The 11,812-nt window shown below is 55.4% G+C and overlaps 1 protein-coding gene across 1 annotated transcript; it reads right to left on the minus strand.

Annotated features, from left to right (window-relative positions):
* Positions 1-6,558: 6,558 nt before the first annotated feature.
* Positions 6,559-11,489, minus strand: RHO (rhodopsin). The gene is made up of 5 exons (XM_055413311.2): positions 11,129-11,489; positions 9,281-9,449; positions 7,907-8,072; positions 7,509-7,748; positions 6,559-6,669 (listed from the first exon to the last, which is right to left on the minus strand). Exons 1-5 carry the CDS (start codon positions 11,487-11,489, stop codon positions 6,559-6,561), a joined length of 1,047 nt encoding a protein of 348 aa, XP_055269286.1.
* Positions 11,490-11,812: the final 323 nt, after the last annotated feature.

Raw genomic sequence — 11,812 nt, forward strand, 5'->3', positions numbered from 1 at the left:
AATGGCAACCCACTCTAGTTATCTTGCCTGGAGAATCCCATGGACAGAGAAGCCTGGCAGTTTACAGTTCATGGGGTCACAAGGGTTGGACACGACTTAGCGCTCGTTCTTTCTTACACTGATGATATATAAGGGTGCTCAGTGCAATCTTGGCAAAGATGTAAAACAGCCTAGATGCCCACCAAGGGCAGACTGGACAAATAAACTGTGATCTGTTCACATGGTGGAATATTACGCAGCAGTGAAAATGAACGAAGCAGAAAGTATCTGTGGAATATGTTCCCCACTTCTGAGAAGGCAGAACTTTGTGTGTGTGTGTGTGTGTGTGTGTGTGTGAGTGAGTGTGAGTGAAGTCCCAGCAGAAGTTCTGAAAGATTTATACCAAGGTAACAGTAGTGGTTACCTCTGAGGAGAGTGTAGGATTTTAAGGCGGTAGGTCTAGAACAGACTTGCATCTTTCTCTCCGTGGTCTTACTGTTGGGATTTTTCCAGGGGACTCTCCATTACCAGAGGTCTGGATTGAGGCAGGCAAGGTGTTCTAAAGTGAAACTAGATATCACTGTCTGCCTAGCACCCTTCATGGCTCCCCACTGCCATGGGGATCTCTCCACTGACCTCTCCAGTTTGGCTTATGAAGCCTCCTTCCCCCTTGAAATCCCATAGTCGAAACACACTGAGGTTCTTGGAACCGGTTAGTTGTTGAGAGCTGGGCTTTCCACTTTGGTTTCCTCTGTGTGTGTGTTAGACTGGTGTAAAAATAGTGCCAGTTCTTCACCCCTGCCCATATCCATGCCCATCTGCAATGTAAGTTTGCAGCTCCTCCCTCATGCCTGGAATCTGAGCTCACCTTGGGACTTGCTGTGACCAACCCAGTATGAGGGAAGGGATGTCTGGCCCCAGTCCCATGTGAACAAGCCTGCTGGATGTGGAGAGGCCTGTGGCCCAGTCTCCCCTATTGCCCAGCCCACACTGGCCAACCGGCCAGCCCTCCAGTTGACCACAGATGCTCGAATGAACCCAGCAGAGATCAACCAAGCTTGGTCTGGATCACCTGGCTGACCCACAAAGTCATAAGCAATAATACACTCTGTGTTGTTTGAAGCATGAGATTTGGAGGTTGTTGTCAGTGTAACTGATACACTTTTCCTACAAGGCCCTCTTCTATCTATATCTACCTTCTCCGGGGAACTTCCCTGGTGGCTCAGTAGTAAAGAACCCGCTTGCCAATGAGGGAGAAGCAGATTCCATCCCTTGGACAGGAAGATCCCCTGGAGAAGAAAATAGCAACCCACTCCAGGATTCTTGCTTGGAGAATCCCATGGACGGAGGAGACTGATGGGCTGTATAGTTTGTGGGGTCACAAAAGAGTCAGACTTGACTTAGTGGCTAAACAACAACAACCTTATCTGAACTGTTTCTCACTCATCCTTTTGGCCTCAGTGTAGACATCACGTCCTCGGGAAAGCCCTCCATGACACCCTAGGATGTTAGGGGCCCCTCCTCGGGTTGCCAGCAGCCTCCAGCACCTGGGGTTAAAACACCGCCTTACCTGTCTCCTTGAGCCCTGGGAGGGAGGGGCAGTGGGCAGGGCTGTGTCTGTCTTGTTCCTGGTGATGTCCCTTGTGGCCAGCACAACACCTGGCACACAGTAGGTACTCAGCACCCATTGCTGTAGCAGTCCGAGTGCCAGAGCAGAGCTCGGCTGAGTGGAGGGAGGCCTGAAACCATCTGCGGGAACCGTCTAGAATAGGAGCCGAGATGAGGCAAAGAGGCATGTGGAAGCTGGTGCCAACAGGGGCAGCAATTTTGATCACGTTTCCAAGAACTGAGAAAGACTCAGGGATACAAACATTCCCACGAGCTTCATCTGAAACCCTGCTCCAGGTCTGTGCCAGGATAGAGTTTTGCATTTGGAGGGAAGAAGTTCTAAAATGTGCTGCATGATCTAAAAATTCTTCTAGAGGATTGCCTTTTCACAGGGAAATGGTAATTGTGAAGATCAGGCTGTGGAGAGAGGATGGGCTGCTTCGGGTACTCATGTTTTTACTGAGAGCTGTATGAAATTTAAGTTTTGCCAAAAAAAATTTTTTTTTGGCCATCTTGGGACACTGAATGGGGTCCTTCTACATGTGAACTTACAGTTCTGCAGATTACAGTTCTAAACTCTTTGCCCTCTCCTTCCAGAGGCAAAAATCAGGGGCTGAGAGAGTTCTGTGGCCTTGACCCTGGCCAGGTCACAGCCCAGAGACTTGCTCCCTCTAGTCCATCTCTGAGTCCCCAGCGTGTCCTGGCCTAGGGACATTGGCTGCCTGGAGCTTGGAGATGAGGTGCGTAACACCCTCTCCCCAAACTGTCAGCAGTTCTCCGCCTTTATATACGGCGGGTTCCCCACCAATGGCAGTCAAATCAACTGCAAATTGAGGAAGTTAAGTAGGGTTTAATCTCTACCAGGAAAAAGTCAGAGATGTTCTGGTTTTAGAGGAAATTTTTTTCCCTCTGGATGTGAGGCTGATGAATCCTCACAATAAGTGGTCTGTGGGAGTGAGGGGACAGGGCTGACCACAAGGCAGACCAGCTGCAATGCCACTGTGCCAACCACTACTGTGCCTGGTCCCACACAGTATCTGAAACAGAGGGTGGGAATCCTCTGGTCACCGCTGCGGACGGAGGGCGAACTAGCCGGGTGTCACCGACACGAAGCGCACCTCCTCTGGACCAATGTTGGTTCCGGGCCCCTTGCCTGTGGCCTACCTCCTTCTGGTAACCACCTCCTTAAGTTTCCTTTCGGCTCCTTCCTATCTCCACCCTCAGACCATCCGGTTAACGCAGGGCTAACACTACCGGGCTTCCTTCGTGGCTCAGCTGGTAAAGAATCCGCCTGCAGTGCGGGAGACCTGGGATCGATCCCTGGGTTGCGAAGATCCCCTGGTGAGCGGAAAGGCTACCCGCTCCACTACTCTGGCCTGGAGAAGTCAATGAACTGTCAGTGGGGTCGCCAAGTCTCGGATGCTAGTGAGCGATTTTCACTTTCAACGCTACCTTGCCATGCAAATACAATCAGGTGACCGGGGGCCAGGCCAATCAGAGGATGAATGCCCATCCCAGCCTGGTGATTGGCCTAGGAGCTATCAGGTGACCCATGCCTGGCCAATGAGAGCCCTACCTGGAAACGAACAACAGATGGGGAAGAGAAGCCTCATTTCTGCAGGATTTGCTGAACTTGGAATTACTTTTGATTTCTGTGCTTAAGTCTTTGGAACAGTTAACCTGGCATAAAGGCATTACTTTGTCAATAAGGTCCATCTAGTCAGTTCAGTTCAGTTCAGCCGCTCAGTCGTGTCCGACTCTCCGCAACCCCATGAATCACAGCACGCCAGGCCTCCCTGTCCATCACCAACTCCCGGAGTTCACTCAAACTCATGTCCACAGAGTCGGTGATGCCATCCAGCCATCTCATTCTCTGTTGTCCCAGTCTCCTCCCGCCCCCAATCCCTCCTAGCATCAGACTCTTTTCCAGTGAGTCAACTCATTGCATGAGGTGACCAAGGTATTGGAGTTTCAGCTTTAGCATCAGTCCTTCCAGTGAACACCCAGGATTGACCTCCTTTAGAATGGACTAGTTGGATCTCCTTGCAGTCCAAGGGACTCTCAAGAGTCAAGGCTATGGTTTTTCCAGTAGTCATGTGTGGATGTGAGAGTTGGGCTATAAAGAAAGCTGAGCACCAAAGAATTGATGCTTTTGAACTGTGGTGTTGGAGAAAACTCTTGAGAGTCCCTTGGACAGCAAGGAGAGCCAACCAGTTCATCCTAAAGGAGATCAGTCCTGGGTGTTCATTGGAAGGACTGATGCTAAAGCTGAAACTGCAATACTTTGGCCACCTGATGCGAAGAGTTGACTCACTGGAGAAGACTCTGATGCTGGGAGGGATTGGGGGCGGGAGGAGAAGGGGACGACAGAGAATGAGATGGCTGGATGGCAGCACCGACTCAATGGACATGAGTTTGGGAGAACTCCGGGAGCTGGTGATGGACAGGGAGGCCTGGCGTGTTCTGGATCACGAAGTCGCAAAGAGTCGGACATGACTGAGCGACTGAAATTAACTGAACTGAAAGGCTACACAGAGAAAGTGCAGCCAAATAGAGACCTAGAAGCCAGATAACATGGACTTCCCTGGCGGTCCAGGGGTTGAGTCCCCCCTGCCGGTGCAGGAGACGTGGCTTCCATCTCTGGTCTAGGCTCCAGGGCAGTTGAACAGATGAGCCACCGCTACTCATTGAAGCTCGAGTGCCCTGGAGCTCAATCTCAGCAACAAGAAAAGCCACCGTGATGAGGAGCCCTAGCACCAGAGGGAAGGGTGGCCCCCGCTCACTGCAAGTAGAGAAAGCCAGCACACAGCAAGGAAGACCCAGTACAGCCCCCTCAAAAGCCAGGTGACCTCATCTGAGTGCCCGTACCCAGTCATGCCTGAAGCCCTGAGATTTTCATTTATGGGAGCCAATCGTGTCTTGCTTTTGCTTCGGTACTATTGAGTGCGGTTTCCTGCCTCCTGCAGATAAAGGAATCCTGACTGACATCACCTACCTAGGGAGACAGAGTAGAGAGGGACAATGATAGCCATCCCAGCTATTACCCACCCCAGACCCTCCATGGCACTAAGTATCTCCCTTCTCAGACTCCTGCTGCCTTTTCCTGCCTTGGAGGAGGACGGTCATTTGGGAGCTACACCCTCATCCCATCCCCACTTCAGGTGAGGTCCCTGGTAGGGCCAGCCCGGAGCCGAGGCTCCAGTAATGCAAAAGGCCTCTCATCACCTGCTGAGCCAGGAAGCACGTTGGCTGCATGAAGCCTGAAATCTCATTAACGTCAGTTTTAAGATCCCTTTTTGCAGATAAGGAGGCTTCCAAGAGGTGACAAAATTTGCTTGCAGTTTCACAGGCCACCTGGATCTCTGTGACTCCAAGGTTAGAGCTTTTCCCATTCCTGGGCCTGCTCCCCACACCCTAAAGCACTCCCGGGGGCTCTGATGTTTGCCCAAACCCAGAAACCCCAGGGTTAAGGATCAGATGAACACTGCCCTGTTTCCATCCATCCTGCAGATAAAGAGCTTGAGAGTGACAAAAACCACCACCACTAACCAAGGGTCAGAGCTGAGCTTTAATACCCCAATTTGCCTTGTTTCCAGGAGAGCTGGGGAGAGGTAGAGCTTCCCGCTTTGGTTATGTCGTGGAGGAGGGGCGTTTATGAGGTGGCTCAGAGTCTGAAGTCCCAGAGTCCCAGCCAGCCTCCCAGCAGCAAGGATGCTCCGGAGGGGAGCATGGACTGGAGCCGCGAAGGCTTGCCCAGCAAGGGAGCCAAAATCTGTGACCTGTGAACTTCCCCAGGGGAAGGTGGGTCCAGCTGGATTGCCCACACTTTTGTTTTTAAGCTCTTTTTGAGACAAAGGTGATGTTGGGGACCCAGCTCTTCGTTAAATGTGGGCAGGTGAACATAGCTTCTAGAAGCTCCGTACGGACCCAGAGATGCTGCAGCCTGGGTGCTGGGCAGGAGAGCTAGTGGTTTTTCAGACGCCGAGAGCAAGACCTGTCTCTCTGTGGGTTGCATTGGAAGGGAATGGCCCGCATCATGGAGGCTCTGCACTGGCCCCAGATTCTGGTCCTCTGATGTTATTTTTTTGTTTTTGTTTTTTCCTCAGGCCTGATGACTGCACTCTGCATTTCCTTGACTGTCCTTCCCTGTGGCCCACCACCCAGCCCTGGTCTGGCCTTGCCGTCTGTCTAATGTTTATAAGCCTGACGAGGCTGGATGCTTAGGGCCTTGCCCAATCTCAAAATGGTTGCTATCAAGAGGAGATGATCATAGGAATGAATTACTTATATTAATTGATATTATTCATAATGTTAACTACAGTCTGTCCAACTCCTTACTATTTACAAAGAGCTCACACAGACACGAGCGCACACACGCGCACACACACACACAATTTCATTTGATCTTCCCAGCAGCCGTATGAGGAGAGATTTGGAATTCCCATTGTACGGGGGAAGAAAGTGAGGCCCAAGGACGAAACAACTGCTCAAGGTCATCGGCCAAGGGCGAGCTGCTGCTGCTGCTGCTAACATGTTGTAAAAGGATGACTGTGGCCTCCCGACCCGCTCATCTCTCCATCCACGCCTCCATTCACGCCTTCCTTCCTCCACCTAGCATTTACTAAGCACTATGGTGTGCCCCGTCGTGTGCTACTCACTTATCCCTAAGCTGGGACACTTTTCCAGAGCAAGAGTTCTTGTGTAGCTGAGATGAGCTGGGGGGAGCGGAGCCGCAGCGGGCCCGCGGGAAGTCAGGACTCCAGATCGGGCCACCCCTGCCAAGTGAGGCGCCTCCTGTTTCTCTCATTGATTCTTTTGCGTTTGGTTGGTTGGTTTTTTGTGTTTACACTCAGGGAGCCTGTGAGAGCTGGTTCCGACAGGCGACAGGCGCGGCTCCTGATGGAGCTGCGAGGCTGGGGTGGGGCGGGGGCTGGGGGATCCCGCGGCGGGCCACGGAGTCCCTGGAGGGGCTTAGGCAGGCGCCACCTGGCTGGTCTCTGTCTTGGAGGCGGTGGTGGAGGCCTCGTCGTCACCCAGCGGGTTCTTGCCACAGCAGAGGGTGGTGATCATGCAGTTCCGGAACTGGAAGGAAGACGTAGGGTTAGGGTGAGGGGTGGTCAGGGTCCCTCAGAGTCTGGGTGGGGAATGGCATGGACAGCAAGGTGTGCCTCCTCCCTCTTCTGCCTCTGGCCCTCCCAGCCTCTGCCCCCCGGTCAGATGGCCCCCTGGAGGAACTTACTAAGCCTCCCCAACCCCACCCAGAGGTGCTGGGACCAAACCCGAAGAAGCTTTGTCACTGGTGACGCTCCACGATACCCTCAGTGTGCCAAGGGCCATCTGGAAATTATCCCATTGAACCCAAGAGTTTAGGATTTCATCCTTTCCGTGGATGAAGAAACTGAAGCCCAGAAAAGGGAACTGGCTTGCCTAAGGCCACACAGCTGAAACCCAGCAGAGCTGGGATTTGAACCCAATCTGTCTGACTCCAGGTTTTCCCTACTGGACCAAAAAACCTGCAGAGGAACCACTGGTCTATGTTAAAAGGACCACTTTATCCTTTCATCCCTCAGAACAAGACTTTTAAGCATCCTTTGGAGCTTTGTGGTGACAGACCCAGGACTTTGTCTGGACAGTTAAACCCAGCCTCCAGAACCATCTGGGCTGGCACTTCTCTTTCCTGAGCCAGCATCAGAGGGCTGGTTAGAAATGCATGTTCCTGGGCCCACCCTGAGCTTCTAATCAGAAGGTCTGGGGGTTGGTCCAGGAATCTGCATTTCTCCCTGATGACTCATGATTACCTCAGGGAAGATCAACTCCCCTACCCATTTTGCAGGTGGAAAGACTGAGGCCCAGTTTAGACTTCGGCTTCTCCACCTGTCGCCTGGGGGGGACCTGGCCCCTCCCGCCCCACCAGCAGGCACCTGCTTGTTCATCATGATGTAGATGACGGGGTTGTAGACGGAGGCAGACTTGGCAAAGAAAGCTGGGATGGTCATGAAGATGGGGCCAAAGTCAGAGCCCTGATGGGTGAAGATGTAGAACGCCACCCCGGCGTAGGGCAGCCAGCAGATCAGGAAAGCGATGACCATGATGATCACCATGCGGGTGACCTCCTTCTCGGCCTTCTGAGTGGTGGCCGACTCCTGCTGCTGGGCAGCCGCCTGCGGGGACACAGGGCCTGGTGTCCAGACTCAAGGCTCCTCTGGGCCAGAGGCCGCGCTCAGCCTCATCAATGCTCTTGTCCCCAGCCCCACAGTACTGGTCCCCCAAGGACAGCGCTGGTCCCCCAAGGACAGCACTGGCCCCCCAAGGGCCCTACCTCCTTGACGGTGAACACCAGCTGCCCGTAGCAGAAGAATATGATGACCATGGGGATGGAGAAGTGGACCACGAACATGTAGATGACGAACGACTCGTTGTTGACCTCCGGCTTGAGAGTGTAGTAGTCAATCCCACACGAGCACTGCATGCCCTCCGGGATGTACCTGAGACCCGGGAGGGGAAGGGGCAGGCGGGGCAAAGGGAGACCGGCGTGTCAGGGACCGGGGAACGGGCCCAGCTGACCGGAGCCCTCTGCCAACGCCTGTGGCGGGGCTGGTCCCACCCTGGGCTTCACTTTCCCACTCTGTAAAATGGGGATAATAAACCTCTCCTTGGCTGTGAGGCTCACATCTATTGAGATAAGGGATTCAGATGTGCGGACACAGTGTTGTTGCCTTGCTTGGCGCCGTGTTACCCTGGGACCCTGGTCTCTCCCAGTCTCTCACTCCCAGCGCCCCTACTCTGCCACCCTGCTTCCCTGCCTGGCGCTTCTTCACCCAGCATGTCACTCCCGAGTGGCCAGAGGTCAGGCCTTGGACTATGAGGTAGGTGGGGAGAAGGGAAAAGCTCCCAATGTCTGTACTGGAGGCACCCAGATCTTTCTAAGCCACTCAGGGTAATTAAGGGATCTTTGCACAGTTTCTGGAAACAAGAGGCCCTGGGGCGTGTGGTTAGGGTGTTTGATTTCAGAGGATGGTGACATTGAACCGACCTCAGGAAACCCAGTGTCCATTAGCTGTGCCTGAGAGGATGTAACTAGGCCAGACTGGAGAAGACAGGGAAGGAGGGGTGGGGTTTTTGCCCCTTGCTAAATTGCTCAGGAGGGAAAAAACTGGCCCCAGGAAGACTGAGAGAGGAGGAAAGGGGAGAGAGATGGTAGTTTCCTGGAAGCAGAAGGGCACGAAGCCTCTGGGAACCCACAGAGTCCAGTTTCCCAAACCACGTTCCACCCCACCGCCATCTCATCTCAGCGCATTGGGGAATAATGGCCGAGAGTCTTGCTAGGACTGGTTCCCAGGGCCACACCGCCACACCTGCATGAGGGAGGCTCTGCCTCTGCAGGGGTGGAGGCCTGAGGTCAAAGGAGCCGCTCCCAGGGCACTGGACCAAAGAGGATTGGAATCTGACCTGGCTTAGTTGGGGATTAAGGGCACAGCCAAGGTGAAGGGTTGGAGCGTCTTCGAGTCTCCTTGACACGGGGAGCAGCCCTGTAGCGACGTTAGGGGCTGACTCTCTCTTCCCTGCCCTAAACCTCAACCCTATGACAGCTGCCAGCTCGGGGGCCTGAAACCAGGCAGCACCCCCTCCCACGGCCGGAGGACCCTAGGAAGCGCCCCGGAGACCATCCTCCCCTCCTGCTCAGTGCTGTTACCTGGACCAGCCGACGAGCGGGGGTGCGGCGCAGGCCAGAGCCATGACCCAGGTGAGGGCGACGCCCATGATGGCGTGGTTCTCCCCGAAGCGGAAGTTGCTCATGGGCTTGCACACCACCACGTACCGCTCGATGGCCAGGACCACCAAGGACCACAGGGCGATTTCACCTGCAAGGTGGCCGGCCGTCAGTCAACCCGCCATGTGACTGGACCCGTCTGTCTAAGGAGAGGGTGCTCCTCCCAGGGATGGGGAGGGGGAGCTGACCAGGAAGGCACCCGGGGAGCAGTCCTGGAGTGCGGACTTAAGGAGCGTAGGGTCTGGACACAGACGAGAGGAGATGGCGGGGCAGATGGGCCGATATGCCACATGGAGTAATTCCCAGGAAGGTTAGTGCAGCCAGAGCTCTGGGTTCACGGGGAACACGGAAATCAGCTCGTGGGGTCATGGCTGAGAACTGGGAGCCCAGCGGGGAGTTTTCACAGAAGAATGTGTCCTTCCTGGGGCCACCAGCAGAGTTCCAGTCACAGGGGACAGCAGAGGCAGCAGAAGCCAGAGGGGGAGGCCTCCCTTTCCTCCTAGGCAGTAGGCCTCTCGCCTCCAGGGACATGGAACACCCTGGGTATGGGGTTCCCTCTCCCGGGAGCCAGGGAGCTGGAGAGTGTTTTGCTCAGAGGGAGAAGGAGGGATAAGAATGATGGGGTTCAGACATCTGCCCTGCACATCACCCCCAGAAACTCAGGAGGGAGGTGGCCGTGGGGTTTACCAACCGGGGCATTTCTGAGAGTGAGAGGGAACCCTAGTGGGTACTCCTGGCCCACGGTTGTCACAGAGGCATGCCCACCTGTCTGTGGCACCTTTCTGGCCTGAGACTGGGGGATCGCGGTCACCCAGCAATGGCCAGTGCCCCAGGAACAGGGCTGAGGAAGGGCCTGGACGAACGTGGGAGAGAGGAGACAGAGCGTCCTGTGGCTGGTGCCGGGCTCTCTCCGCCCCCCCACCCCCCAGGCTTTGTGACAACAACACCTCACATCTCCTGCTTGCCCAAGAGGCCATGTGTCCCCGGGGGACGCTCCTGGGTCTGAGCCAGGAGCCTCAGGAGTCCATGTTCCTGAGTCAACTCTTCCCTTCTGCACGCTGCAGGTTTCTCATTGGCTAAATGGGATCTGTTCACCCATTTTTCAGTGAAAATATTTTAAAAGCATGGCTCACAGCTGCACAGATCACTTCACTGGGTCTGCTGGCTCCCTGTGAATGGACTCCTCAAGGCGGAAAGCCTTCAAGCGGAGCAGAGAGTCTGGAGGCGTGCTGGGAGGGAGTCAGAGAGAAGCCGGGGAAGAACCGAGCCCGGTGCCCAGTGCAGGCAGAGGCTGGGGCCTGGAGGACTGAGGACTCTCATCCCGCCTCAGTCTGGGGTCCTGAGCACAGGCACCTGTGTCGTCCAGCTCTCTGTCCCTGGAACCTGGCGTGGGTCTCACCCCGCCCCACTGCCCCAAGGGGAGCAGAACCATGACCCACAGAGACGTGGGCTTGCAACTTGGCCTTGCCAGAGACTGCCTGCGACCCCAGCGAGGCCCCGGATTCTCTCATCTGTCTCCTGGCTGGAGGGCGAGACAAGGATCCCAGTGCCAGTGAGATCACGTGCTCGGTGCCTGCCCTCCACCAACGCCGGCCGAGCTCGTCATTGCTTATACAGCATTTATCGACTGAATAAGGGGGGGCTTTGGCTCACGGGCTTTCGTCCACCATCCGCAAGGCTGGGGCTGTCCCCACACCCCTCCCTGCCACACCCAAGCTCCTGGCCCCTGCATACACACCCCTCGCCCAGCCCACCGCACCCAGCTCATACCGCCCAGGGTGGCAAAGAAGCCCTCCAGGTTGCAGCCCGTGGGCCCAAAGACGAAGTATCCATGCAGAGAGGTGTAGAGGGTAGTGGTGAAGCCCCCAAAGACCATGAAGAGGTCGGCCACGGCCAGGTTCAGCAGGATGTAGTTGAGGGGTGTGCGCAGCTTCTTGTGCTGGACCGTGACGTAGAGCGTGAGGAAGTTGATGGGGAAGCCGAGCACGATCAGCAGGAACATGTAGGCGGCCAGCATGGAGAACTGCCATGGCTCAGCCAGGTAGTACTGCGGGGCCTCGAAGGGGCTGCGCACCACGCCCGTCTTGTTGGAGAAAGGCACGTAGAAGTTTGGGCCCTCCGTCCCATTCATGGCTGCGGCCCTTGCGGCTGCCCGCCTGCGGCACAAACCCGGGGATACTTCTGAGGCCGGAGCTCAGCCACACGGGGCTCCGGCTGGACAACTCCGGGCTCTGACTGCCCCCCCAGGCCCTTATAAAGTGACCTCCCCTCCCTAAGCTCCCAGCTGAATCAGCATCTGGGAGATTGGGGGCGTTATTAATCATATTAATCCTCACTGCTGCAATGAGGAGCCTAATTGGCTTCCAGGTGGGGCCAAGGTGACTCCAGGTAGCAGGCTATGGTCGGGGAGAAGGGGGCTGGGGGTGCTGGGGACCCTGGGAAAGAGCAGAGGCC

The sequence above is a fragment of the Moschus berezovskii genome, chromosome 24, assembly GCF_049115385.1.
Source record: "Moschus berezovskii isolate FMDL1 chromosome 24, NW_MosBer_1.0, whole genome shotgun sequence".
Taxonomy (NCBI): Eukaryota; Metazoa; Chordata; class Mammalia; order Artiodactyla; family Moschidae; genus Moschus; species Moschus berezovskii.

Coding starts and splice junctions, on each gene's coding strand:
- RHO (XM_055413311.2), bottom strand. CDS start 11,489: ATGAATGGGACGGAGGGCCCAAACTTCTACGTGCCTTTCTCCAACAAG. Junction 8,073..9,280: donor CCGCTCGTCGGCTGGTCCAG/GTAACAGCACTG, acceptor CCCGGGTCTCAG/GTACATCCCGGAGGGCATGC. Junction 6,670..7,508: donor ACATCATGATGAACAAGCAG/GTGCCTGCTGGT, acceptor TCTTCCTTCCAG/TTCCGGAACTGCATGATCAC.